Source organism: Ictalurus punctatus, chromosome 1 (genome assembly GCF_001660625.3).
Source record: "Ictalurus punctatus breed USDA103 chromosome 1, Coco_2.0, whole genome shotgun sequence".
Lineage (NCBI taxonomy): Eukaryota > Metazoa > Chordata > Actinopteri > Siluriformes > Ictaluridae > Ictalurus > Ictalurus punctatus.
Window position 1 is genome coordinate 6026086 of NC_030416.2, and position 27795 is coordinate 6053880.

The 27795-nt window shown below is 40.2% G+C and overlaps 1 protein-coding gene across 10 annotated transcripts in view; it reads left to right on the top strand.

Moving 5' to 3' along the window:
* Nucleotides 1-868: 868 nt before the first annotated feature.
* The window catches only part of si:ch211-285f17.1 (sickle tail protein homolog), a 104163-nt gene continuing 77236 nt past the window's right edge, over nt 869-27795 (top strand). For 4 of the 10 annotated variants that reach the window (XM_017467159.3, XM_047154080.2, XM_047154092.2 and 1 more), the window contains exons 1-2: nt 869-1111; nt 16855-17150. In XM_017467159.3, coding sequence (XP_017322648.1) covers nt 1051-1111; nt 16855-17150 — 357 coding nt within the window. In that variant the 5' untranslated portion in view covers nt 869-1050. Of the gene's footprint in view, nt 1112-16854; nt 17151-21823; nt 22061-27795 lie in introns of those variants that run through there. The other 6 variants (XM_047154084.2, XM_047154083.2, XM_047154105.2 and 3 more) reach the window with 4 other exon arrangements.

Genomic DNA, 27795 nt, shown 5'->3' on the forward strand with positions numbered 1-27795 from the left:
TTGTATACAATTAAAACTTCACTGAGTTCATCGCTGACATAAGTTCATGCTAAAATTTCTGCTTATATTCATAACACTTCTGTTTCAGCCTTTGGTTTAGCTTAGCCTGATTGTTAGCACAGCAGCGAATGTATGTTATACTACAACATATTTATAAAAATTAATTTGGGGGAAAAAAACAAAATAATCGTAATTTAACAAAAGCACCTGGAAATACACTCCATCCTACATCCGCTTATACGGTCACTGGTTCTGCTAGATACCAGAAATTTAGCACATAACGATTTCTCCAGTGGTGGATAATGCCAGAAATATCAGGGGGGTTTTCCCCTAGTGTTCGGGGGCATTTTCCTGGTGTTGCTGCTTGATTCCTTTGTGTTGTTACCTTATGTTTGCTTTTTAAAATTCGTTGTGTTGTGCACTACTGGGCCACAGTAGAAAACCTTATTGAACATATTTTTAAAACTGTGAAATTTAAAAAACAACCACAAAAAAAAAAACCCCACATTTTTATCACATGAAAGTTGAAGGAAACATCCTGGACTAATCTCAGCTACACACAAATACACACACACAAAACACACATACCGACAGAGAGAGAGAATCTGGAGCTGCAATGATGCAAATGATGATACAAATACAAATAATGTAAATGATACATTACAGGAAACTGATCTGCCCAGCTGTCTTTTCCACAGTGCAAGCATAATACACTCTGACAGACCTTATAGAAGGACACTGTGTGTGTTTGTAAATGATCACTCATAGGAGGCTAAAGTAGGGGCAAAAAAAGAGGGGAGTGTAATATACAGTGAGCTTCTCTGACACCTGTTGGTGAGGGATTTTTGTTAAGCCTGGCATCACCATCACTTATTTTAGCAGACCCTGGGAACACACACATACGTCAGATGAGGGTTTTGAAAGAGCTTTCTTTAATTAATCTTGCCGGTTGTAGTCTGAAACATTTCGTAAACCATTTTGCTCTTGTGATGTGAGATGGGCTGGAGATTTAACCTGTAATTCTTCAATCTACTAAATTGTCTTGCTCAAATGGATATAACTGACGAAAGAGGGGTAGTAGTGAAGTGCAGAAGTAACCTGCCTGATGAAGGTAATGACTGCTAGAACATGAAGTAGCTTATATTGTAGCCACAAGGCTCTGTTGTTTCCATAGCACGTATATTCACTGGTTCACTTTACCAACTGGCTAGAACTGGTGTGTGTGTTGTTTATAAATAGCTCTAGGAAAATGCTTGCTGTGTTATGACACTGACCTTAAAGGTTTATCAAACACATTAACGCTGTAATGACTGCTTACAGCTTTGTAGCTTTGGTTAAAACCCCAAAACTCTAACAAATATCTCAAATAAACAGTATTCTATGCTGGCTAAATACAGTAGAAATGTGTCTTAGCTGATAATATTGGTATCATGAACCTTCCTGGCCTGAAATGCTGGATTGGGATATCGGTCTGGATACAACATAAATCTTGCATAGGAACATGGCTTGTCTTCAAGCTTGCCAGCATTTATCGTCTAATTTTTAACAAAATAGAATTTGAAAACAAATTAATTTTATTCATTTAATACAATATTTCAATTGAAGCTTCTTAAGAAATAGTATAATAGATTATAAGGAATAATTCCTTTCTCTAAAATCCCTCAGGGATATTTATTAATTACTGTAATTCTCCATGTGATTATAACCTTCAGCTGCCCTTTGCAAATCATTTGACAATAATAGCTACTTTTGCCAAAAAATGATTGAGAATTACCTGTGAAGTATTTTACCTAGTGCATGTCATGTTTTACTCTCTGGCTAGGAAGACTTGTTTAATCATGCATCCTTTTTGAACAGCAAATCACAAGGGAGGTAGGGAATAAAATCAGCAGTCAAATGAATGATAATGCTTGTAGCATATGTCTGCTACTAGTGCTCTATTCATGTTTGAAATACGATATGTACTGTATATAGTATAGCTGTATATTGCCCTATCAGTATAACTTTCCTGTGAGGTGAAAACGTCATGTGAATGAAAATGGAAGTCACATGAATGGAAACTAATTTCAACATGGTGGACTGTGTAAATTGTCAGAGACCCTTAACTAGTCATCTTACATAGTTGTTTGTTGATCTATACATAGTTGATTACAACGGCTGGATATACAGCCCCCTCCCATTGGAACAGCAAGGCCAATTCAATTGTTTGTGCTATACACCAAGACATTTGAGTTTAAGATCAAAAGATGAATATGAGATGACATCAGAATTTCAGCTTTCATTTCCTCATATTTACATCTAGATGTGTTAAACAACTTAGAACATGGCACCTTTTGTTTGAACCCACCCATTTTTTGAGTGATCAGAAATATCAGACATTGTGACTGATAGGTGTTTCTTGCTGCACAGGTGTGCCCTGTTAAATTGCTTGTTCAAAGAATTAATAGCTCTGAATGTCTACTCTTGGGCTGAGCCATAGGTTTCACCTGTGAAGACTGCATTTTTTGTTAAAAACGATAAACCAACATGAAGACCAGAGAGCTGTCTATGGGAGAAAAGCAAGCCATTTTGAAGCTGAGAAAACAAGAGAATCTATCAGAGCCATTGCACAAGCATTGGGCATAGCCAACACAATTTGGAATATTGGAACAAGAAGCAATTTGGAACAAGAAGCACTGGTGTACTGAGTAATAGACACTGAATGGGTCACCCAAGGAAAACAACAACAGCTGATGACAGAAACATTGTGAGAGCCCCTGGTTGATCAGGATGATGAGCATGAAAGTCTCTGCATAACATGGGGTCAAGATGTCATGGGCTGGGACCCAGCACCTTTCCTCTAGGGCTATCGCCCTCACGGTCATGAGGTATTGCAATTGAACTTTTTTTGTCGAGAGTTGAGGATTTCCTTGAATGTGGTGGTAGTCCTTCAGAAAAAGGACTTGGTGTGTCTGGTTTTAGTCTTGAGATGTAGGAAGATGGGGGTAGGCCTAGTTTATATGTAACTTCATTGATTCACTGGTAGGCTTTTGAATGGGCAGATGTATCAGTGCAAGAGCTTTCTGCATCCCCGGGTTATGCACATGTCTTTAGTGGTCAGCCATACTCAAACACTTCTTAGTGTGGAGTCTCCCTCTGGCATCGGTCTGCAAATTCATTGGTCACTTTAGGCTGTATGTGTGAGGTGTTGATGTGCCATTTCCCACACCTGTTCACTCCTTCAAGAACCAGTTGTCATCTGCTGGTGAGTTCGTTGGGTCGTCATTCAATGGGAACAGAGGGGTTTGTAGCCAAGGATACATTGGAATGGGGTTAGCTTAATTGTTGAGTGTTGCAGAAGGTTTTGGGCATATTCTGTCCATGGTAGGAATCGTGCCCAGTCTTCTTGATTGTCAGCACAAAACGTCCTCACACACCACTCCATATCCCTCACTCTGGACGTGAATTGGGGTCAATGGTCACACACAATATACTCTGGAATGCAAAAGTATCTAAAATGTGGTTAAAATAAACTCTGCAACCTCAAAAGCTGATGGAAGCCCTGGGAAGGAGTAGTCATAGGAATTTTGAAAAACATGGTCTATGATAATGATAAGTTTACTGTTAACTCAGGTACAGACAGATAAAGCCCCTTACCATTTGCACATTACTTTATCTCCCTGAATACCATTTGCATGCATTTACATACCTTCCTGTTTCATGCAAATATGCCCTTCCACCTAGCCAACCCATTGTCTCTGTTGTGTGTCAAGCATGATATATACGCTGCCTTTCTTGCAATAATGAGAGATCTTGCCATTTGAACTTTGTGTGTCTATGTGTCATTTGGCAAACTCTCCCAAGGCCTCGGTGTGGGAAGTGTGTTGCAGGGCGAGGGCGCCTTATTTCTTGTGTACAGTTGCAATCAAAATTATTCAACCCCCATTGTAAACAGGTTTATTGACAAAATTTACAGACTTTCAGCTGTTTGCAATGAACAAATCAAGCAAAAGCAATTGAAATTGTTCAATACAACGAATGCTTCAAGTGGTTTCAACTGAAAATGCATCTTATAATGATTTCTCCAGTTTCAAAATTATTCAAACCCTTCATGACATCTTTGGTACTCAGTACCCTTTTGCTGTTATGACCTGCTTAAAACGAGATGCATAGCTTCTGGCAGCATTCCTGAGGAATCTTAGGCCATTCCTCATGAGCAATGGCTTCCAGTTCAGTAATATTCTTGGGTTTGCGTGCTACAACCACCTTCTTCAAATCCCACCAGAGATTTTCTATGGGGTTCAAGTCAGGTGACTGTGATGGCCCTGTAGAATCTTCCAGGAGATGTTTGATGAGAGTTCAATCTCTTTGCAGATTTGATGATCTAATTTGTAGGTTCTTATGGTTGGTACAAATGATGAAAGTGTCAAGAGCCCCTTCTAGCCAATGTCGCCATTCTTCCAGAGATAGTTTGACTGCCGGTACTTCTCAGCTGCCAACGTTCTAGTTGTGCTCAGCAGGTGATAACTTCTTTGAAAAGAACGCCTCAGGGTGAAGCTAGAGTTTCTCTCTGAATCTCTGTGACAAGACCAATCCTACCTTGGTCTCTGAACCATCCACCACACCTATGAAAGGTCTGGAGGCTCAGGATGTTTAAGGATTGATCTGAGCTAAAAGTCTCCTTGAGTTAGAATGCTTGGTTAATTTTGGGGTTCCAGTGCAGCACTTTGGGTCCCTACTTGAGCAGGTAGGTTAATGGTGAAGTGATGTTACAGAAACCCATGAGGAAGCTTCTGTAAAAGTTGGTGAACCTACTGTGGTTGGTACAGGCCAGTTGGTTACTGCTGTGACCATGTCTTAGTCCATGAATACACTGTCTGATCTGATGACATAACCAAGAAATGAGACCTTTGGAAGACATTTAAGACATTTATCTCACTTTAATGACTTGACCATTCCAAAACATTAACATTAACATTAACATTTTTCTTCTTTAACCATTATTTGGTAGAATGACTTGTATGCTTAGCGTTGTTGTATTGCTGTATGATCCACTTTCCACTTGAGATATAGTTCACAGATAGATGTTCTAACATTTTCCTTTAGAATTTGCTGGTATAATTCAGAATTCAGATCCCGTTGTGCAGCAATAACTGCAACTAAATGTTTCCAGTAACTGTTAATCAGTCCTGCACATCGGCTTTGAGGAATTGTAGCCCATTCCTCATTAAGGAACAACTTCAACTCTGGGGTGTTGGTGGGTTTCCTCAAATTAACTCCTTGCTTCAGATCCTTTCACAACATTTCTTCAGGTAAGGACTTTGACTTAGCCATTCCAAAAAATTAACACTGTTCTTCTTTAACCATTCTTTGGTAGAATGACTTGTGTGCTTAGAGTCATTGCCTTGCTGCATGACCCACTTTCTCTTGAGATTTAGTTCATAGACAGATGTTCTGACATTTTCTTTTAGAATTCGCTGGTATAACTCAGAATTCATAGATCCATCAATGATGGCAAGCAGTTCTGGCCTAGATGCCGCAAAAAGGCCCATTACCACCATGTTTCACATATAAGATAAGGATCTTATGCTGGAATGCAGCTTTTTCCTTTCATGTGCTACAAACATTACTCTTTTCATTTGAACCAAAAAGATCTATTTTGGTCACATCTGTCCACAAAACATTTTTCTTTGGCAAACTGCAGATGGGTAGCAATGCTCTGTTTGGAGTGCAGTGGCTTTCTCCTTGCAACCCTGCCATGCACATCATTGTTGTTCAGTGTTCTCCTGATGGTGGACTCATGAACTTTAACATTAGCCAATGTGAGAGAGGCCTTTAGTTGCTTACCCTGGGTTCCTTTCTGACCTCACAGAGAATTATTTGTTTTGCTTTTTGGAGTGATCTTTGTTGGTTGACATCTCCTGGGGAAGGTAAAAATTGGCTTGAATTTCCTCCATTTGTACACAATGTGCCTGACTGTGGTTTGGTGGAGTCCAAACTCTTTATGACCTGCTGATCCATCCTGTTGCCCTACTTCTAGTTGGAGTTCTCATCAATTGGAAGTCACATGCTGCTGCTGAGGATGGCCCCACATGGTGCAGCACATGGTGCTGCCTAAAGATCATTGAGATTACTGAGGATGGTACCACTTAAAAACCATAACGATTTTTATGGACCTCAATTCATATGAACAGTTTTGCTATGATGGCTAGGACTACAATTGCTATGATAGCTTTAGGACTGCAATTGCCACAAAGTGTTTTACATTCAAGTCTCCATCAGTGAACAGTGGAAATTTCAACAAAACAGACTTCATGTAAAAACTGTAATGATTTTTTCTGGTTACACAATTGCACTATTCGACCATATAGTATTAGGACATTTATAGAAGATATTTATTTATAATTTCACCAGTGTCACCCAGATGAAGATGAGTTCCCTTTTGAGTCTGGTTCCTCTCAAGATTTCTTCCTCATATAGTCTCAGGGAGTTTTTTTTAGCCACTGTTTCCTCTGGCTTGCTCATTAGGGATAAATTCATACATTTAAAATCTATATCCTGAATTTATATAATTCTTTAAAGCTGCTTTGGGACAATGTCCATTGTTAAAAGCACTATACAAATAAAACTGAATTGAACCAAATTTATGGTTTGGTTTTATAACCTTTTATAGCCTGATGAGCACGAACAACTCTTTTTCTGAGGTTCTCGGAAATCTAATTTTTTCATGCCATGATACACTTCCACAAACATGTGATGTGATTATCAGACTTTCATAGATCCTTGTTTAAAAAAAATAAAACCAGGTGTTCACTCACACCTGATTGTCATCCCATTGTTGAAAAACATCTGTCTCTAATTTCATCTTCAATTTAACTGCTAATCCAAGAGGTTTGCATACTTTTGCCACTCATAGATATGTAATAGTGGATTATTGTCCTCAATAAGTAAATGACCATGTATAATATGTTTGTCTCATTTGTTTAATTGGGTTCTCTTTGTCTACTTTTTGTACTTGTGTAAAAATATGGTGATGTTTCAAGTATTTATGCAGTAATATAGAAAAACTTTCAAGCACCACTGTAGGTGCTGTGAGATGGCAGCCCACTGGCTCTGATCTTGCTGAATACTTCCTTAAGTTCCAGAAAATTAGTGGGAATCTTCACTTTAGCAGTTTCCAGGTTCTCATCTAGCTGCTACACACCTAGATGGAACCAGGAGACAGTGGAAGAGACACTGAGATGACCATCATGTTTTGTGCTTGCATCCATAGTAATTCTAGCACTAGAGTGATCCAGAGTCAATCAGGGTTGAAACAATAGAAACACTCTCTGAGTGCCTGATCTGTACAGTTATGAGAGAGTTTCATAGAGAGAGAAATTTGGTATGACTCACCATGGATGAGTGAGATGAGGGGGCTGCTCACTTGTGGGCCAGTTGTGCAGCCTTGGCTAGTGGTCTGGAATGTGCCACTTGGTGCATTGGGTTGTGAAAGTAGTAGCACAGTCTCCTTCTGATGCCTTTGGCACTCCGCAGATGTTAGCCATACTTGACTAACCTGTTTGGGTTCAGTGATGGAATTCTTGGACCTGATTTTCTTTCAGTTTAGCTTCCCATCAGTTTTTTAGCAATGAGTCTAGACAAATGGACAGATCAATCAAGTAATCCAGGGATGCCTGATCACCCTGACATGCCAGCTCTGTGGGGCTGTTGACATTTAATCCCTGATGATACACATCTTTGAGTGCCATCTCATTCCAGCCACTACCAGTGGCTAATGTGCAGAAGTTAAGCACAAACTCTACAGATCTCAGATTACTGTGCTTCAGGATAAGAAGTCTCTTTCCAATCTCCTAGCCCTCTGGGGAGTGAGTGAGTGAGTGATTGAGTGAACATCCATTGAAAGAGCTGGAGGAATCAGTCACAGGATGATAGGTGCTCACCTCCTTGATTCCAGAATATGGTGGCCCAGATTAGGACTTTATCTGTCAGCAGATGCATTGAGTGATTTTGGTTTGCTTGGATGCTCCTTCTTGGCTTGAAAAGTACAAAGAGAACTATAGCATGAAGCTCTTTCATCCAGTGGGATCACTTGCATACTGCTCTGGGCATGCTATAAGTGAAGACGCAGATACAGATGGTGCCACAGAGGAATCTAGCATAGAATTCATCATGGAGTGGAGCTGTGCTAGCTGTGAGTGGATCATGGCTATCTACTGTTGCTGTTCACCAATGAGGCAACCCTGAATCATCACGGGTTGATGCCAGTGCAGATTACTTGCAAAGGTTAGGCAATCAACACACAACATAATCTAGGCAAAACTATGGGGAAAGTCTAGAAAACCAGAAACACCCTGATTAAAGCCCCAGTTCCAGCTGAAGAAAAACAACCTCAAAGTATGATGAGGCCACCACCATGCTTCCCTATGGGGATGGTGCTCTTTTAATGATGTGCTGTGTGTTTTTTTTGTACCAAACATGTCTTTTGGTATTATGGCCAAAAAGTTTAACTTTTGTCTCATTAGACCATAACACATTATTCCACATGGTTTTAGGAGACTGGATGTATTTTTAAAATTTAATTTTTCGGTTAAAAAGGCTTCCTTCATGCCAGCCTACCCCATAGCCCAGAGATGATGGGTTAGGGTTAGTGTTAAGAATTTGGGAGATTGTTGTCACATGTAGAGACCAACCAGTATTTGCCAGAAATTGCTGCAATTCTTTTAATGTTGCTGCTTGGCAGCCTTCCTGGCCAGTTGTATCCTGATCTTTTCATCAATCTTAATCATCAATCATATTTTCTCCACTTATTGATTATTGTCTTTACAATGTTTCATGGTATATCCAATGCCTTAGAAATTTTTTGTAACCCTCTCCTGATTGATATTTTTCAACATTGAGAGAGCGTACCTGCTTTGTAAGCTCTTTGCAGTCCACAGCTTTTCCAGTTGCATGTTAACAAGATGTCAGGAAAATCCTATAGGAACAGCTGTACTTATTTTGGGTAATCAGTCACTTTAATTGATGGCAGGCATATATTAAGTATTTAATGTGATTAGATGATTAGATGTTTTATTTTAATTTATTTGGTTACAAATAAAAGATCAATACACATACAACTGTCATGATTTCCCCTCGGGCTAGCGTTGTAGCATGCAGCGTGCTTGGAAACCCGAAGCGCGAGCTTGATGCACGCTTTTGGGTTTTCACGCTTTTGGGTGACATTGACTTTGTTTACTTTCGACATGTACATTTGTTATGGTTTATGTGCTGTATCCGTGCCCTGTATTGTCATTGGTTGTTTCCTGTATGTGTCATCACTAGGGTCAGCTGTTTTGTGTTCACCCTTAATTACGTTTGTCATTTAAACCCGTCGTGTCTCTTTGCACTTTGCGAAGTATTGTGTTATCACCGTTTGTACCCTGGTCCTCATTTTGTTTCATAGTCTTTGATCTTGTTTCTTGTTTCTCATTACGTGCTTTTGCCTTACATAGTTTATGCCTGTTTGACAATTGCCTGAGCTATCGCCTGTTTTTGACCACGCTCATTGTCATCATTGTCTCATGATTTGGATTTGTCTTCCTGCATCTCTTTAATAAAAGATCTTATCTGCATTTGCATCCGTCCTAACCTCCATTACGTGTAATTATGTGACAGAATACTTCGCCTCACCATGGATGCAGCAGGAAGAAGGAGGAGACATCATGCTAGGGAAACCAAGGAAACTGTGCTAGCCTTGGATTCAATCCAGTTTCCTCAATGGACTGCCATTGAGCTCCGAGATCCTTATGATGGATTTTTTGGCTATCCTGAGTATTTTCTTGTGGACTGCCAGTTTTATTTTGTTAGCCTAGCAGACCCCAAGCCGGAGGAGAAGCAATGGCTCAGGTTCATGTGGTCCCAGTTCTGTGGACTCACCTGCCAGTGGGTGTGGCTCCTAGTGGCCAAGGGAGCCAGGGAACTTGGGAATGTCACCCAGTTTGTGGGAATATTTGTGACGGCATTCGGGAGTCCAGAATCTAAGGCTGACCTGGAACATCTTTTGGGGGGGTCAGCCTGGCAGATAAATTTGCCCTGCCATTCACCACCTATTATATGCAGTTAAAGAGGGTGGCCCGCACACCAGAGCTCCAACCTTAGACCCACGAGGTGGTCTCACCTGCCGAGCTCCAGCCGGAGGTCAACGTGTTGACCCCCTCCCCAGAGCTCCAACCTGAGACCCATGAGGTGGTCTCATCTGCCGAGCTCCAGCTGGAGGTCAACTTGGCGACCTCATCTCCAGAGTTCCAAGCTGAGACTCACGAGGTGGTCTCATCTCCAGAGCTCCAGCATAAAGGTCCTGTCTGAGGTTGATGAGATGGCCTCCAAAGCCATGTTCCTGTCCGAGGTCAATGAGACGTCCTCTCAAGCCAAATTCCTGTCTGAGGTCGAAGAGACTGCCTTTCAAGCCATGTTCCTGTCCAAGGTTGAAGAGATGACCTCTCAAGCCAAGTTCCTATCCAAGGTAGAAGAGACGGCCTCCCAAGCCACGTTCCTGACCAAGGTCGATGAGGCTACCTCCCATGCCAAGTTCCAGTCTGAGATCGACGAGGTGACCTCCCATGCCAAGTTCCAGTCCAAGGTCGCTAACACGGACAACCAAGTTCTGCTCATGCCTGCGTCTGCTGGCACGGCCAGCCAAGTTCTGCTCACACCCGAGTCTGCTGACATGGCCAACAAAGTTCTGCTCACGCCCGAGTCTGCTGGCATGGTCAACCAAGTTATCACTATTATTCACTATGTGTCTTTGATACCAGTTAATACCAAGCGTTTGTATTTTGCTATTTTATTTATCTGTTTTTTATTCTCGCCTTGCATATTTTGTTTTTTGCCAATCACCTGAATATTGTTTCCTGTTCCTGATTTTTGCTCAGCTTTTTTTTTTTGCTGTATTGGATTTGTTATAAGCATTTCTAATAAAGCTTTTGTGTGCCTGCACATGCGTCCGTTCCTGCCACCTAACAAAATACTTCACTTGCTCATGGATGCAGCAGGTAGCCTCTAGTGGTGTCAGGCATTGGCTGTCCAGGACTGCCTTTTTAATGAACACCAGCATACAGCCATTCTCAGCACACAGCTAGCACAGCTCCAAACCATGATGACTTCCATGCTAACTCCTTTGGCAGTACCCTTTCTATCTGCTCCTCCTCTCATTGCATGCTGTGACAAATATGCAAGTAATCCCAACAAGTGTAAAGGCTTCATGCTCCAGTGTTCATTATAACTTCTCCAGCCTAGCAGGGGTTTCTGAGTGAACCAAAGTTGCTCAGTTCATCAACCTGCTAACTGATAAAGCACTAACCTGGGCCAGACTGGAGAGAGACTCCTAACCCTCAAGCAGGGCAATCTAAGCACTACAGGGTTTGGGGTCAACTTCAGCATATTAGCTGCTGGTTGTGGCTGGAAAGAGCCAGTCCTCAAAGCCGCTTATCATCAAAGTTTGAATGCTAACATCCTCACTGAGCTGGAATGGCAAGATGATCAGGCATCCCTCAATACTCTCACTGACCTGTCCATTCGTCTGGACTTCCTACTGAAGGACCAAGGGTAGACTAAAGTGGACTTGAATCCAGCCTAGGAATTCCACATCACAGAGCCCATGCAACTAGTTCAAGCCAGACTAACCACCATGGAATGTCAAAGGCATCAGAATGAAAGCTTATCGTGGCAACCCCAAGCACCAAGTGGCACACTGCTCCTCAAACCACCTGTAAAGGTTACACAGCAGATCTTTGAGTGAGGTCCATCCACATCTCCATGTCCACTGTGCTATAGAGCTACTGGCAAGTGCCATGACTCCACATAACTGCATCTACCTCCTGTCTGCCAAAGAAACTCATGCAATGGATTAATACATCAAAGAGGCCCTGATACAGAGGTACATTCACCCCTCCACCTTGCCAGCATCCACATGCTTCTTCTTTGTGGTTAAAAAAGGGGGTGGCATATGGCCTTTTACCAAGGACTGAATCAGGTTATGGTCAAGTATCATTACCCCCTGCCACTGGTCCCCTCTATTTTCTCTAAATTGAAACGACATAGTGCCTAAAACCTGGTGAGTATCTGCAAGGGTGATAAGTGGAAGGGCTTTTCTTAGCACCACCTTTGTCACACTGAATACTGTGCGATTCCATATGGGCTATCTTCAGTGCCAGCAGTCTTCCAGTGCCTGATAAGTGATGTTTTCTGAAATATGCTGGGCAAGTTCATCAAAGCATTTATTGATGACATCTTGATCTACCCCCCAAGCAAAGAGCACATATCCACCATGTCCAAAAGGTCCTGTCACAGTTGCTAGAGAACCAATTGTACATGAAATGGGAGAAGTACAAATTCCATGTGTTAAGAATCTTGTTCCTCAGATATATGTCATAATCCTTGAAGGTGTGTTCATGGACCAATACAATGTCACAGCCATCACCAACCCCAGTAGTTCCTGTTCCTACTACTACAAAGGTGCTGCAATGATTCCTTGGGTTTACCAATTTCTACAGGAGGTTCATCGGGTGTTTTAACACCATTACGTCACCCCTGATATCCCTGCTCAAGAAGGGACCCATGGAGCTTAAATGGAACCCTTAGCAAACCAAGCATTCAAATGCCTCAAAGAGGCCTTCACCTCATCCCCCATACTGAAATACTTGACCCCTCCAAGCCTTTCATAGTAGAGGTGGACACCTCTGAAACAGGGGTAGTGGCTGTTCTTTCACAAAGATTTGGGGATAAGAACAAACTCAACCCCTTTGGCCTTCTTCTTGAAAAGCTTTCCCCAGCTGAATGGAATGGAATGGAATGACTTTGGCAACTGGAAACTCCTTGTAGTGAAACTGACCAAAGTACACAAACCTGCCTGCAGGTAAGCTACTAACCTTACCCATGCAAAAGTGACCATGGTCAAATATAGCCATTGGCTTTGTGATTGATGTGTCCTCAGCTATCAGCCCCCTCTGTTACCCTGAAATGCCAACTCAACTGACACACCCCCGTTAGACAACTGGTTTAGGTATGGGAAATAGCATACCAGCACTTCAAACGCAATGCCCAACTAACAAAGGAGTCCACTGATCAACAGCAGTGGGAGACCTCCCAAAATTAACCAGCCGATGGGGTGTAGTTGTCTATGAAAGACATCAGGGTCTTTTGGATGCAGAAAACTAGCACACCACTACATCAGCCCATTTAATATTCTCCAGAGAAGCAACGAGTGAACCTACAAACTTGACCTGTCACTGCCGCCTAGCTCCATTGTTCCATGCCTCCAGGTTAAAGCCAGTCACACCAGGTCCCCTCATTGAAGGCCACCCCTCCACTCCCCAAAAATCCTTGACATTGTAGGAGAATCTGGATACACAAACAAGGAAATCCTCAACTCTCAACAAAAGGATGGAAAACTCTAGTACCTCACTGAGTGGGAGGACTACGGATATGGATACGGATAGTAGGAAGATGCTCGGTTCCAGTCCACAATGTTTTGACCCAGTGCTATGTCAAGAATTTCAAGCTCACCTCGAAAATCACCCAGGACTTAAACCGTGGGGAGGTGGGGGAGGCCTATAAAAATGCCTCTAAATAAAGCTTTTGTGTATCTGTACTTCTGTATGTCTCTGCCACCTGACAATGATCAAAAATATAAACAAAATATCCAAATATCAGATATCAATATTAGATTTCAGTTGAAATTGCAAAGGGAATCATGCTGAAAATGGAGTAAATATATATATAAAACATGAATTATGTATAAAAGCACAGTGGTCACACGACATAATGAGCCTTTATAGGTCACGTACACATTACAGCACAGTGAAATGATTTTTTCTTTGCATATGCCAGCATGTTAGGAGGTTGGGGTCAGAGTGCAGGGTCAGCCATGATACAGCGCCCCTGGAGCAGATAGGATTAAGGCCTTGCTCAAAGGCCGAAAAAGGGCAGATTGGCAGTGCTGGGGCAGGAACCCCTGACCTTCCAATCAGTAACTGAGAGCCCAGCAGTGTTGGGCTTGAACCCCCAACCTTTCAATCAGTAACTCATAACCTTAACCATCAAGCCACCACTACCTGTGTGAAGGTGGTGAAGGTGAAGATTGACAAAGTCTTACAAACCTTCTAGATATTTCCAGTTATTTTTTTAACAGTTTGCTCTGTGTGTAACTCTTGTTAGTTTTGTACAGAATTTGCTGTAAAGTAGATATGTCAGAATTAAAATATGACTCTCAAAGAAGATGGATAGTTATGTGAAAAAATTACTACATCCCATGGAAATTGTTGGCTTTTTTGACATATTTGGAGAAGCAAACATTTGATCCTCTTTAAAACAATGCTTATTAATAAAGTTGATAAACTATCAAATGACATAGTAATTTTCACAATTTAAATGAACAAAAAACAATGACTGCCAATTTGTCCAGGACTGGCAGTCCCAGCAAATCCAGCCAAAGAGCAGACTGATGCAAAAAGAAGTCTCCAAGAACCCCAAAATTTCATTTGAGGAACTTCTAGTAAGTCTTGCAACTGTTGTCAACTGGTGTGAAAGTGCATGCTTCTACAATCAGAAAGAGATTGAGAATTTGACCTGCATGGGAGGCATACCAGGAAAAGGCCTTTGCAAGACTACAGTTTGCCAGTGAGCATATAGGCAAATACCAGACGTTTAGGAATAATGTGCTCTGGACAGATGAATCAAAGATAGAGTTGTTTGGCCACAGTGACAGCAAACATGTTTGCCGCAGGCCAAAGACAGCTTTTCAAGAGCAGCACCTCATACCAAACGTGAAGCACGGTGGTGGAATTGTTATGGTTTGGGGTTGCTTCACTGCACAGGGACTGGACAGCTTGCATTCATTGATTCAACTATGAATTCTGTATTATATCAAACGGTGTTTGAAGATAATGTGAGGCCATGTGTTCAAAAGTTGAAGTTGAACCAAAAGTGAACCTTTCAACAAGATAATATATAATGATCTTAAGCACACTAGTACATCCACCAAGGAATGGCTCAAAAAGAAGAAATGGAGCGTTATGGAATGGCCTAGTCAAATGCCTGATTTGAATCCCAGTGAAATGTTCTGGGATTTGAAACGGGTGGTACATGCAAAATAAAAACCCTCAAACATCTTGCAACTGAAAGAATATTGCATGGAAGAGTGGTCAAAAATTCCAGCAAGCCTGGTGGACAATTATGCAAAATGCCTACAAGAAATTATTTCTGCTAAATAATTTCTGGGGCAATACTAGCTTCTGAGGCCTAGGGTGTACTTACTTTTTCCTCAGAAGAATATCACATCTATTGATATTCTTGTTGAACATATGATTGAAAAAGCTAATTTTCATTGTGGTTTTGCTCAAGTATTTCAACTTCATTAATAGGCTGTTTAAAAAATTACCTTCCAAAAGGTCTTCTCATTGGCAAACTCTAATCTTGCAAAGGCTTTTTCCTGAAATGCCTACGATGCAGCTCAAATTTGTACAATCTCTTTCTGATTGTAGATACTTGCACTTTGACACCAACAGTTGCAAGACTTACTAGCAGATCCTGTGATAAAATTTTTTTTAGAGACTTCTTTTTTCATCAGACGGCCTGCTCTTGGGCTGAATTTTCCAGGACTGCTCGTCCTGGATAAATTGGCAGTCGTTTGAAATCTGTGCCATTTGTAGATTATTTTCCTTACAGTAGAATGATGTATTTCAAATAATTTGGAGATCTTTTTAAATCCCTTGCCAGACTCATAACCATCCACAATCCTTTTTACTAAAGGCCTTAGTTCCGTAAGGTCTTGGCATGATGACACCACACACCTCAATAGCAAAGGAAACACCAGACACTAGATATGAGCGTGGTATAAATAAGACTGGTTCCACCTGCACTCCCTAAGCAGGTTCTAATCACTGGCACCCAATCTTGAACACCTGATTCTAATTTTATGGATTTGAAGGTGTGATAAATGTAGGGGTGTACTTACTTTTTCCATGTGACTGATCAGTTTTTGGTTTAAATTGTGAAAATTACTGAATTTTTTTTTGTGTCACTTGATAGAGTGTATCAACTTTATTAATAGGCACTGTTTCAAAGAGGATCAAATGTGTGCTTGTCCAAATATGTCAAAAAAGCCAACAGTTTCCATGGGGTGTACTTATTTTTTCACATGACGGTATATGGAACTGGTTCCCTTTTATTTGTCGATGATTTAACTGCTGACAAAAGCAGCCAGATGAATTATGATGTGTGTGGGGCTATATTATCTGCTCAGATTCAGCCAAATGCTTCAAAACTTATTGGACAGCGCTTCACTGTCCAGATGGAAAATGACCCAAAGCATACTTTGAAAGTAACCCAAGACCTTTTTAAGGCAGGGAGATGGAATGTTCTCCAATGGCCATGTCAATCACCTGACCTGAATCCAGTAGAGCATGCATTTCAAAACTGAAGGCAAAATGCCCCAAGAACAAGCAGGAACTGAAGACAGCTGCAGTAAAGGCCTGGCAGAGCATCACCAGGGATAACCAACACATATATAAAAAGTGCTGTAATTCCTACACTGTTCACCCAATTTGAATGTAAATACACTTGAATTAGTTGAATTATATACAAATTATTTATTAATTTGAACTCCAATAGACTGTGGTAGACAGCTAAAATAACAATAACTTGTTTAATTAATAATAAATCTATTAGAGTCAGAGAAAATGTAATAAAATAAGAAGGAATCTGGAGCAGTGAAGAGTTTCAGTTCATGAAATGCTGAGCATGCTACTATTCTTTAACTGCCATAAAAAATTTCAACTACATAAACAAATCCCCTACAGATCTACTTCATTATAATTTCCTTTCTCTTATTTCCAGAGCATCTAAAGGACAATCACTTGACATCACTTAAAGGCACAGAGCACCTCCACAGCAAGCAGCTCTCAGGTGGTGCTGTGTTGTGTGCCAACGAGTCCGGTCACCTCAAAACAAGTCACAATGCTGTGCCTTGTCGTCCCTTGTCAGTAGGAGGGGCAAGGAGCTCACAGGAGATTCTGGCTATGCAGCCCTCAGATATGGACAAGAAGAGAGAGGCCTTCCTGGAGCACCTGAAGCAGAAATACCCTCACCATGCCTCAGTCATCATGGGCCACCAGGAGAGACTTCGAGAGCAGGTCAGAGCCCAGAACTCAGATACCCACCACCTTATACCATATTTCTTATGGTAAGATCCTCTATGGATGAGCACTGCTGGTAATGCCTATAATAGGGCAAAATCTACAATACATTTCAGAAATTAGGCTAGTTATAGGAACCTCTATATTCATATATAACAGTGACATGGCCAGAAATTCATTTCAGTGGGTGTAAGGAATATATTAAATGCAATTCCTGCAGGTTCTGTACAGTTATATTGATAAGTGTGATCTGCGCATGTATTTTGGGTGGATAGTAGTAGAAGTGGTGGTGGTTTTCAGAATTTGTCATTTAATTATTTAAGGCAAAATCCAAAGTCTGGCCCCAAGGCCAAATGTGTCCCATAGACAGATGATAACTGGCCAGTGGATTTTCTCTTAGAAAGTATGATTTTTTTCTCTAAGAATGTATGAGGTGGCCTGCAGGCCAATATGTTACAGTATTTCCTTTCACCCGACAGTGGCAGCAGACTGTGTTAACACCGTTAGCTAAAATGTAAGAGGTTTTTTTTGCAACTTATGCAACTTTTTTTTCTCTGACTAGACCTGCAAATTAATATACCATTTACTGGGGTCATGGGTGATTGGTGGGCGTGATATAAGGTCATGGGGAAAAGAAAGTACACCTTCCTTCAAATCTGTTTTATTTATCATGGCCTAGTTAACAATTGTGTAGCATTCAGCAGCTTCTATAAACAAACAAACAACATCAGGTGACAAAAAAGACAGGGTTAGAGTTAGATTTCAATATGTAGTAATTTTTTTCAAAAAGTAAATCAACATTCAGAAACCAGGTGGGAAATTTTAAGTACACCCTTCCTACATCCACAGTCAAGAGAGTCACAGTTAAGAGAGTAATGAGCAGCAATGTGTTAGTAATGAAATGCACAAGATTAATGAATCATCAATAAGTGTGAATACCTTTATAAAAGAAGAACATTTGGCAGTTTGGTGCTCTGGAGCACTCAGATGACCAGGAGTGGGTGTACCAGCAAAATTCAGTACAAGGTCAGACTGTTTAATGCTCAGAGATATAAAGGAAAAAACCCAAGCGCTACATCGTGTGACCTACAGGCCTCTATAAACAAATTAAATGTTTATGTTCATGATAGCGAAATCAGGTCTCTGAAAGCATATTAAATGTTTATTTTTCAGAAAAAAAGCCCCTTCTCTCCATAAAGAATATGGAGCATGACTTTTACAAAATTACATGTAAACAAACTACATATGTTCTGGAACAATACAGTGCCCTCCATTGGTAAATATGAGCAAAGAAGGTTGTGAAAATTTGTCTTTAATGTCTAACCTTTTGGCAAGGCCAAACACAACATCTAACCATAAACACCTCATACCAACTGTCAAACATGGTGATAAAGGGTGATGAATGCCCTCAAACATCAATGAACAATGAACTCAAGCATTATCGTAAAGAAGACTGGGCCAAAATTTCTTCAAAATTGATGCTAGAGACTGATAAACTCCTACAGAAAACATATACTTCAAATTATTGTTCTTAAAGGTGTTTCTACAGGTTACAGAATTATAGGGTATATTTATTTTGTCCCACCTGGTTTCTATATGTTGGTTGACTTGGGTTTTTTTTTTTTTTGGGGGGGGTCCTCAACATCATATAGCCACTGATGGAATAGGGTCAAATATGTAGAAGATGCTGGAAAAGCAAAGAATGCACAGGATGTGGAGGATTTTTCTTGAAGAACAGTGGGCAGTTTAACTGCTGACAAACATGGGTCTCATGAACAATTATCACAAAACATAAAAACAGTTGTTGATCATCCAGGTACAACACACAGTATTAAGAATAGGGCTGCATGATTATGGTCAACATTTTAATCACGATTATTTATCACAATTATTCATTGATTTTAAGGACAACACTTTTTTTTTTTTTTTGCACTTTCACATTTAAAGAAACAGACCACTGCTTTCACCTCCATGTTGTGCTACATTCCTGCTAATGTACAAATCTTTGCCTCAAATTAAACTGGTCTTTAAAGTGCAACATCTCATAGAAGCAAAATATAGGATAAGTAAAAATAAAAATGCCATCAACCAAATGAAAATATGAAATTTGATATAACAATAGGCAACCAAATGAAAACAATTCAGGCCTATGCAGAAAAGGCAATAACAGTGTTTACAGGAGGAGAGATGCAGCCAAATCACCCAATAGAGAGGTGCAAGGATGATGTCATTTTGTACCGGAACCGGAATTTGGCATCACACTGGTTCCCTCGACAAAAATACAATAGGAATTTCCCATAGGCTTTTTGATTATCGCAAAAAATAATCTCTGTGATCAACAAAAGTTTACAATACTAACATGTTTTGTCCATCAAGATAATTTTCACAAATGAACACAACTTTTATGAAGTTTGAAGCCTAAATACAATCACCAGAAATAAAAAGGAGTTGGAGCTTGCGTGAAGGGGCCAATTGCTGCAAGAGAACCACTCCCACACCTACATCAGATTCATCAAACTCTATGATGAAAGGTTCCTTGGAACCTTGGGCAATTGGATGACCAGGGAGCTTGTAAGCCTCCTCTTGAGCTCTTCAAATGCCTCCTGAGCCTCAGTGGTCCAACAAAAATGACCTGGGTTCTTCTGGGTCAGTGTGGTTAGAGGGGCTGAAGTTTTGGACAAATCTACAGAATTTGTTAGGAAACCCCAGGAAGTGCTGGACCAGTCTGAGGGAGGTGGGGTGGAGCCAGTCTGCTCTGATTCTAGTTGGATCCATGCTCAGCATCCCTTGGAGATGATGAATCCCTAGAAGGACAGCATCAAAGACCGTGGGAGCGTTTATTAGCCCAAAGGACATGACCTGATATCTGTAATGCCCAAAAGGTGTAATAAACCCCATCTTCCATTCATCCCGTTGCCATATGTGTATCAGATTGTAGCTGCTAAAAAACTGCTTGCTGCAGGGCCTTGAATGTGGTGATCATGATTGGCAGGTTATGGTGGTCTATGATGGTTATGCCATTGAAACCATGATAGTTTATGCAGGCCACAGCAGAGTCAGTAAAGTCAATAAAGGCCTGAAGAGCTGCCTGCTGCCTTTGTGGAACCGAAATGGATGGAATTTAGCCAGGCTTGTTGAAATTAGACTAATTTATGGAGTGAACTCGCTTCATAGAATACCCCCTGGTCATCTTTAAAAAAATCCTCAAATTTGAGCTGGATAGGAATTATCAGATCTTAGCTCCACCCACTCTGTGATAGCCCCATGCCCCCAAACTTCTCTGAATCTTGAGTTTAAAATTTGGTGTGAATCCATGGAGATAGGTATAAACGGAGGTCAGAGCCAGCTTCAAATGGGTGGGACTTTAACTCCAAGTGGGTTGTACAAACCACCAGAAGACTTTGATTGGTTACTGAAGTGTCTGTCATGTAAATTAAGCTGTAGGACATTTACACCGAAGCATTTTAACTAGGATTGTACAGTTTCTCATGCATGCTGAATTCCCAGATTATTTATAATCAACAAAAGGAAGTGTATTGTATTTGTTAAATGACTTTTTTTTTTTTTTTTAAATCCGTTTTATAATTTGCTTGCTATGTATCCAACAGGTTATGCTGGTAAGGGCAGAAGAGGCAAGCCCCAGGGCTTTTACACCGAAGCATTTTACCCAGGATTGTATAGTTTCTCATGCATGCAATCAAACTGCGCTAATGAGTAATGTCACTGTATATGTAGAGAAAATACATGGCACCTTTTATCACTATAGACTATACATATATGTCAAATTTTGTTTTTATTTCTGAGTAACATATATTTTGTAGTAGATTGTGTTTACCTAAAAACAAAAATCACTGAGCAATAAAAAAAAAATGGTTGGTTATAATGTAGTTACTCATTTACCTCACAGAGTGCAGTTATATCTCGTTTTAAGTTTGTTTCCATCTTGATACTGTTGAATTTTATCATTTATATTTAATATTAGACAGTTATTATATAAACTTCAATCTTCAAATAGAATGGCATTGGACATGCGTACAATAACGATAAAGCTGTAAAAAATTAAATTAAAAGTACAAGAAAAAGTGTTGTTAGTTTTAAATCGGTGCATCATCTATCAACGCACTCCTTTGCACTTGGAGTTGACTGGGCATTTCCGCATACTTGCATTACTTCTGGATTTTCGACTAAATCCCGCCCATTTCTGAAGTCCCGCCGACATGCGGCGTAAGTACCGCCCACTAGGAGGCAAGTACCGCCCACTTGGAGGTCTCTGGGCTGCAGCAAAACATCCTTGAATCCATACAACCGTCCATGAGTTATAGTTGTTTGAGTAAATCAGACTCCTACTCACAAGAACTGAATGGCATGTGGTGACCCTATTGTTTACAAATCTCAACATGATCTTGATTATTGAGGACCAAATTGTACTGAGTATGCTGACATCATTTTTGTGAAAATAGGGCAGGTTTCGCAAAAAGTTTAGCAAATTACCAAAATAAATATCAAAAAGCGGGCATAGCTAAATGGCGCTTGAGACTTTTTTTTGTTGTTGTTGTTGTTAAGGAGAACCTAAGAAATGAATGGAAAAGATCATTTTCACTGGAGAACTGTAGGGGCAGAACGGCAAACACTTCGCTATATCGCCACCATTAGGTCGATCGGGCTCATCTCTGTTCCCTGAGCAGCGGAAGGGAGTAAAAAAAAATATTGGGCACTTCAGATTTTGGGCGAGTTTCAGCTTGTGGTAACCCTGCACACATGCGCGCGCTCTGTAGGTCCTCGCGAATTTTCCGGGAACAAGAATGAGAGCGACGGCATGGCGCATTACTCTACACACGCGTCTGCAGCGGAAAAAAGTTTACAGTCTTACTGAGGAATTATTGTCAAGGTTGTGAGAAAAAGTAAAGGTATAGTGACCATTGTTACTTTTGTGTCTCTTTAATGTGCTGTTCGCGCGTTGCCTGGCTGGTAAGCGGAGAAGAGGCGGATATTTGTAGCTTTTGTTATAGCTGTTGTTGATAAAGCAACCCGAGAGCCACACGACGCGGGAGACGAGATTCACCAAGTCACGGCATATTCCCGTGCGGAAGATAACCTGAATACAACCGCATTACAATCATGTCAGAAATAACACGGCGGAACGTAAAGACATGCAACTTGTTGCTAAGGGTCCAAGTTGGACGAAAACGAACTTTTGGCTAACTTTACCGAGCTCTGCCGTATTAAATAATATGTCCGAATAGTGCGTTACTAGTGGCACAATATGGTCTCGCACTAATTTTAGCACAATATTTGTAGCTTGCGGGTGTCTTCGGACTGGGACGTGTCCTGAAAGTTCCCAGCTCCAGTGTGCAGTGAGCGGCGTCTGTTTAGAATGCCCTGTCCTGCGCATTTCCGGTAGTTAGGTGCACGCAAGCTACGCCACGCAGATATCTTGTATCTTTCTTTTTTTTTTTTTTTTTTGTCTGTCTAACAACAACAACAACAACAAAAAAAAAAACAGGGGCAAAACGAAAGGTTTCAAAGAAATATATCGCATAATGTTTTTTGCATGCAGTTGCTAATTTGATGTCATATTCGTAGCAAAATAAAAAGTGTTTCACATTATGTATTACGAACACTAATGTAATTTGACCTGCATAATCAAATTGAATGTAGGAACTTTCACTGAATGAGTGCTCAATGTTTCCGATGTCCCCCACAGACCAGCATATAGGCCTACAATTTCACACACATGCGACAAGATATAGAATTTTCAAGATATGAGTGGTCACAACAATGCATGCTTAATGTCATATCATGGCCGCCAAAATGAAAGCAAATCATGAATTGAAAAATTAAGCCCTTGACCTTTATATATATATATATATATATATATATATATATATATATATATATATATATATATATATATATATATATATATATATATATATATATAAGTATTTGCACCATCCTGATTTCTTCACAGGTGCATCTCAAAAAATTTGAATATCGTGGAAAAGTTCATTTTTTCCCCGTAATTTAATTTAAAAAGTGGAACTTTAATAATATAGATTCATTACACATGAAGTGAAATATTCCTAGCCTTGTTTGTTTTAATCTTGATGATTACGGCTTACAGCTCACGGAAATCAAAAATCCAGTATCTCAAAATATTAGAATAAAGAATTTATAATATAAAAATGTCGACCTGAGAAGAGCTGTAATCAGCTAATTAACTCAAAACACCTGCAAAGTTGTTCATGTCATCTGCTCATTGTAAACAGCTGCAAAGTCTGTAAATTTTGACAGTAACCCTGATTTGCAATGGAGGTTGAATAATTTTGTACACACATATAAAATAAAATAAAAAAAATTTGTTTCAGCATTTTTGGGGAGAAATAATTGTATTTTATCACTTCAAACAAATTTTCTTATATGATTATTTGATTAATTGACCATAATAATCAAATAGTGGAATACTCAATTACAAAAGTAAATTATAGTTTCAGCCACAAGTTCACAGAGGATGATGACCTATGGCCTATGATAAAAAAAAATCCATTAAGTCCAGTTCTTAATATCCTTGCATTCTTCATATTTTTGCGTTTAGAGCGCTGTAATTTTAGCAGTTTGGGACATACAGCCCCAATTTCGTGGTAAGTATACTGTCAGTCCCTGGAATTGGTGATCATGGTGTTGTGTCTGGGCTTGCATTTATGACTCATGAGTGTAACAAATCCAAGATATAAAGATGAGCAAGTCTTTCGCTACTATTAAATACTAAGGAACATGTTGATAATTCACTACTTGTCCAGTTTGTGTACACAAAATGCAGCCAGCACCTCAGCTGTACTGAATTAAAGTTGACTGAAATTCAGATGTATACATTTTAGTATTTTTAGAGTAACCACTCTTCTTTCCTTCTTTTCAGGTGGCATACCAGTTAAATGCCATACATTTGCATCAGTTATTAAGCTCAAGCTGTGATTTCATGACAGTTGACACGTGCAGTGACAACTGCCGCTGTTGGATTTCGGTACATAAGGATCTCGGTTTAAAATCATTACAAAAGCATGGTTGCAAACACCCATCAGCACTCTTCCACGCTTCTTGCCTATGTTCTGTGGGGTTTCTTTATTGTTTCTGGGAGTCTGTTAACATTGTGTGAATAGATATGTTAGAATGCTTGAGGGTTATTTTGGGTTCATGCACTCTCCTTGTAAGCACCTGTAGGTATAAACCAGTCTTATGTTTGGCTGCCCAATTCTCATGCATGGGTGCATTTCAGACTGGCCTGTGATGCTCAGTTAAGCATGCTGTGTTTGCTACTTTTAGGCAGAAAAAAGTAAAGAAAAGAGCATGCAAGGACGAAAGAACAAATATATTTGACCTCAATCTCAGAGTTTGAAAGTAGGGCTGGAATAAGATGAAGAATTCATATCATAACCCAGTGTCATGTTTTTTGGTATGACATTTGTCTGCTGTGGCCTCAACAACTCTTAATGACATGCGAAGCATTTTCAGTGTGTTGAATTGACTCCAGGGCTTTGGGGTTGACAATTAGTTTTCAATGCCTAGAATCAGTGAATCGACTTTTTTAGGATCAACTTTGATGTGAACAGAAAGTAGAGTGGTGACCCGATGACATGACGCACAAAATACTCACCATCGATTTTAATAGGAACAATTGTACACCTGCTCATTTATGCAGTTATCCAATCAGCCAATCATGTGGCAGCAGCAAAATGTATAAAATCATGCAGATACGGGTCAAAAACTTTAGTTAATGTTCACATCAAACATCAGAATGGGGAAAAGTGTGATCTCTGTGACTAACCGTAGGTTGTTGGTGCCAGATGTTGGCTGGTTTGAGTATTTCAGAAACTGCTGATTTCCTGGGAAATTCACACACAGTCTCGAGAGTTTACCCAGAATGGTGTGAAAAACAAAATATATTGAGTGAGCAACAGTTCTGTGGGTGGAAATGCCTTGTTGATAAGAGAGGTTACATAAAAATGGCCAGATTTGTTTGAGCTGCCAGGAAGGATATAGTAATAATTAGAGCTGCAATAACTAAACGATAAAATCGATAATAATTGATTATGAAAATCTTTGTCAACGAATCTCATTATTGATTAGTTGGTCTGCGCGCGGCATGGGGGAGATTTACTCATTACGCTCTGTTCCGAAAACACTCTTCTGAGACTAAATAGTAAAGCTGTGTCCCAAATGAATTACTGTACACTTACGCTGTGCACTCTGCACTACCGTCTATTGTGTGGATTTTAGAAAGGTAATATCATCTCAAATAGAACACTAGCTTCTTTTTTTTTTTTTTAACTATGCGGAAGTATAAGCTGCTCCCTCAATTGTCCAGCTATAGACCAATATCAAATCTCCTGTTCATCTCTAAGATTTTAGAAAAGGTTGTAGCAAAGCAGTTATGCTCGTACTTAGATAGGAATAACATTCATGAAATGTATCAGTCAGGATTTAGACCTCATCATAGCACAGAGACAGCATTAGTTAAAGTAGTAAATGACCTTCTACTGACCTACGATCAGGGTTGTGTCTCGCTGCTTGTGTTACTCGACCTTAGTGCAGCTTTTGATACTATAGATCACACTATTCTCCTTGATAGATTAGAAAATGTTGTTGGTATTAAGGGAACAGTCCTCTCCTGGCTCAGGTCTTATCTGACCGATCGTTATCAGTTCGTAGATGTAAATGGTGATTTCTCCATGCGTACTGACTTTACTTTTGGAGTTCCACAGGGTTCTGTTTTAGGCCCACTGCTCTTTACTTTATATATGCTACCCCTAGGTCAAATTATTCGTAAACATGGAATTAGCTTCCACTGTTATAATGATGATACACAGTTGTATGTTTCAGCGAAGCCAGAGGACAGACAGAAGCTTAGTAAAGTTGAGGATTGTGTAAAGGACATTAGACGTTGGATGTTAATTAACTTCCTTCTACTTAATTCTGATAAAACCGAAATACTTTTATTAGGCCCACGTGTAGCTAGAAGTAATCTTTCTGATCACATGGTTACTCTGGATGGTCTTTCTGTTTCATCATGTGCAGCAGTTAAAGACCTTGGAGTGATTATTGACTCCAGCCTATCATTTGATGCTCATGTAGATAATATTACTAGGATAGCCTTCTTTCATCTCAGAAATATTTCTAAAATAAGAAACATATTGTCACTACATGATGCAGAAATACTAGTTCATGCATTCGTCACCTCTAGATTAGATTACTGTAATGCCTTACTGTCTGGAATGCAGAATGCAGCTGCTAGAGTCCTAACTAGAACTAGAAGATACGACCACATCACACCGATATTATCAATACTGCATTGGCTCCCAGTGGAATCCCGCATTAACTATAAAATACTTTTATGAACCTATAAAGCACTAAATGGTCTCGCGCCACAATATCTAAGCGACCTTTTGGTTTTCTATGATCCGCCACGCCTACTTAGATCAAAAGATGCAGGCTATTTGACGGTACCTCGAATAGTGAAGGCTACAGCAGGGGGAAGAGCTTTCTCTTATAGAGCCCCACAGTTATGGAACAGTCTTCCTATTAGTGTTCGGGACTCAGACACAGTCTCAGTGTTTAAGTCTAGGCTTAAAGCGTATTTGTTTACTCAAGCCTACCCTGACTAGATTCTGTTCTACTACTTCGCAGTCATAATTATCTTTTTTCTCCCTCTCTCCTTTCGCCGAGCCCCACACGAATTTATGGAGATACTAGAGATCCAGATCCTTTCTGCCTCTGGATGGAGCTCAAATCTTCTCCAGTTCCAGACTGCTGGGACTACGGCTGCTCCTAACGCCATACAGACTTCATATAAATCCATAATGAACTTTTTCACACTATCTGTTGTTACCCAGATGAGGATGGGTTCCCTTCTGAGTCGGGTTCCTCTCAAGGTTTCTTCCTCTTAAAACATCTTAGGGAGTTTTTCATTGCCACCGTCACCACTCAGTGGCTTGCTCAGTTGGGATAAATTCGCACCTTTAATATCTGTATACCGTGTTGATATTTCTGTAAAGCTGCTTTGAGACAATGTCTATTGTAAAAAGCGCTACACAAATAAAATTGAATTGAATTCCTAGGCGACAGCGCATGATGTCATACGCACGTTACCATTAGCAGACACCCAGAGTCACCAACAATGACTTTCTTAAGTTTACTTTCTGTCAGCGTTACCTTTTATTCCCAACATGACCTCAGTCACCATCAGGCGGAGGCGAAATTGTCACGTGACTGAGGAAGAAAGTCCTCTAAGGCAGGGGTGCATTTTATATTAAACACCGTGGAGATCAAACAGTGCTGCATGAGCACAAACATGTTTATATCCAAAATGTTCCACTGTGTGCAAGGGATTGGGGAAACTGGAGCATGCTGCTCAAAAGGTTTAGTTTAATTTAAGTTTGTCATTATATGCTGTATTTGCACGATTGCAGTGTAAATTCTGTCGTTTATTATAACGGAAGTGATGTGTTAGTAACAAGGCCGCGTTGCTGATCACGTGCTGTGTAGACGTGGTGATACAGAGTGTAGCGCGAGTAAGATCTATAATGTCTCATTAAAACATTATGATCACAAATAAACACATGTAAAATAATATGTCTAAAGACTATAA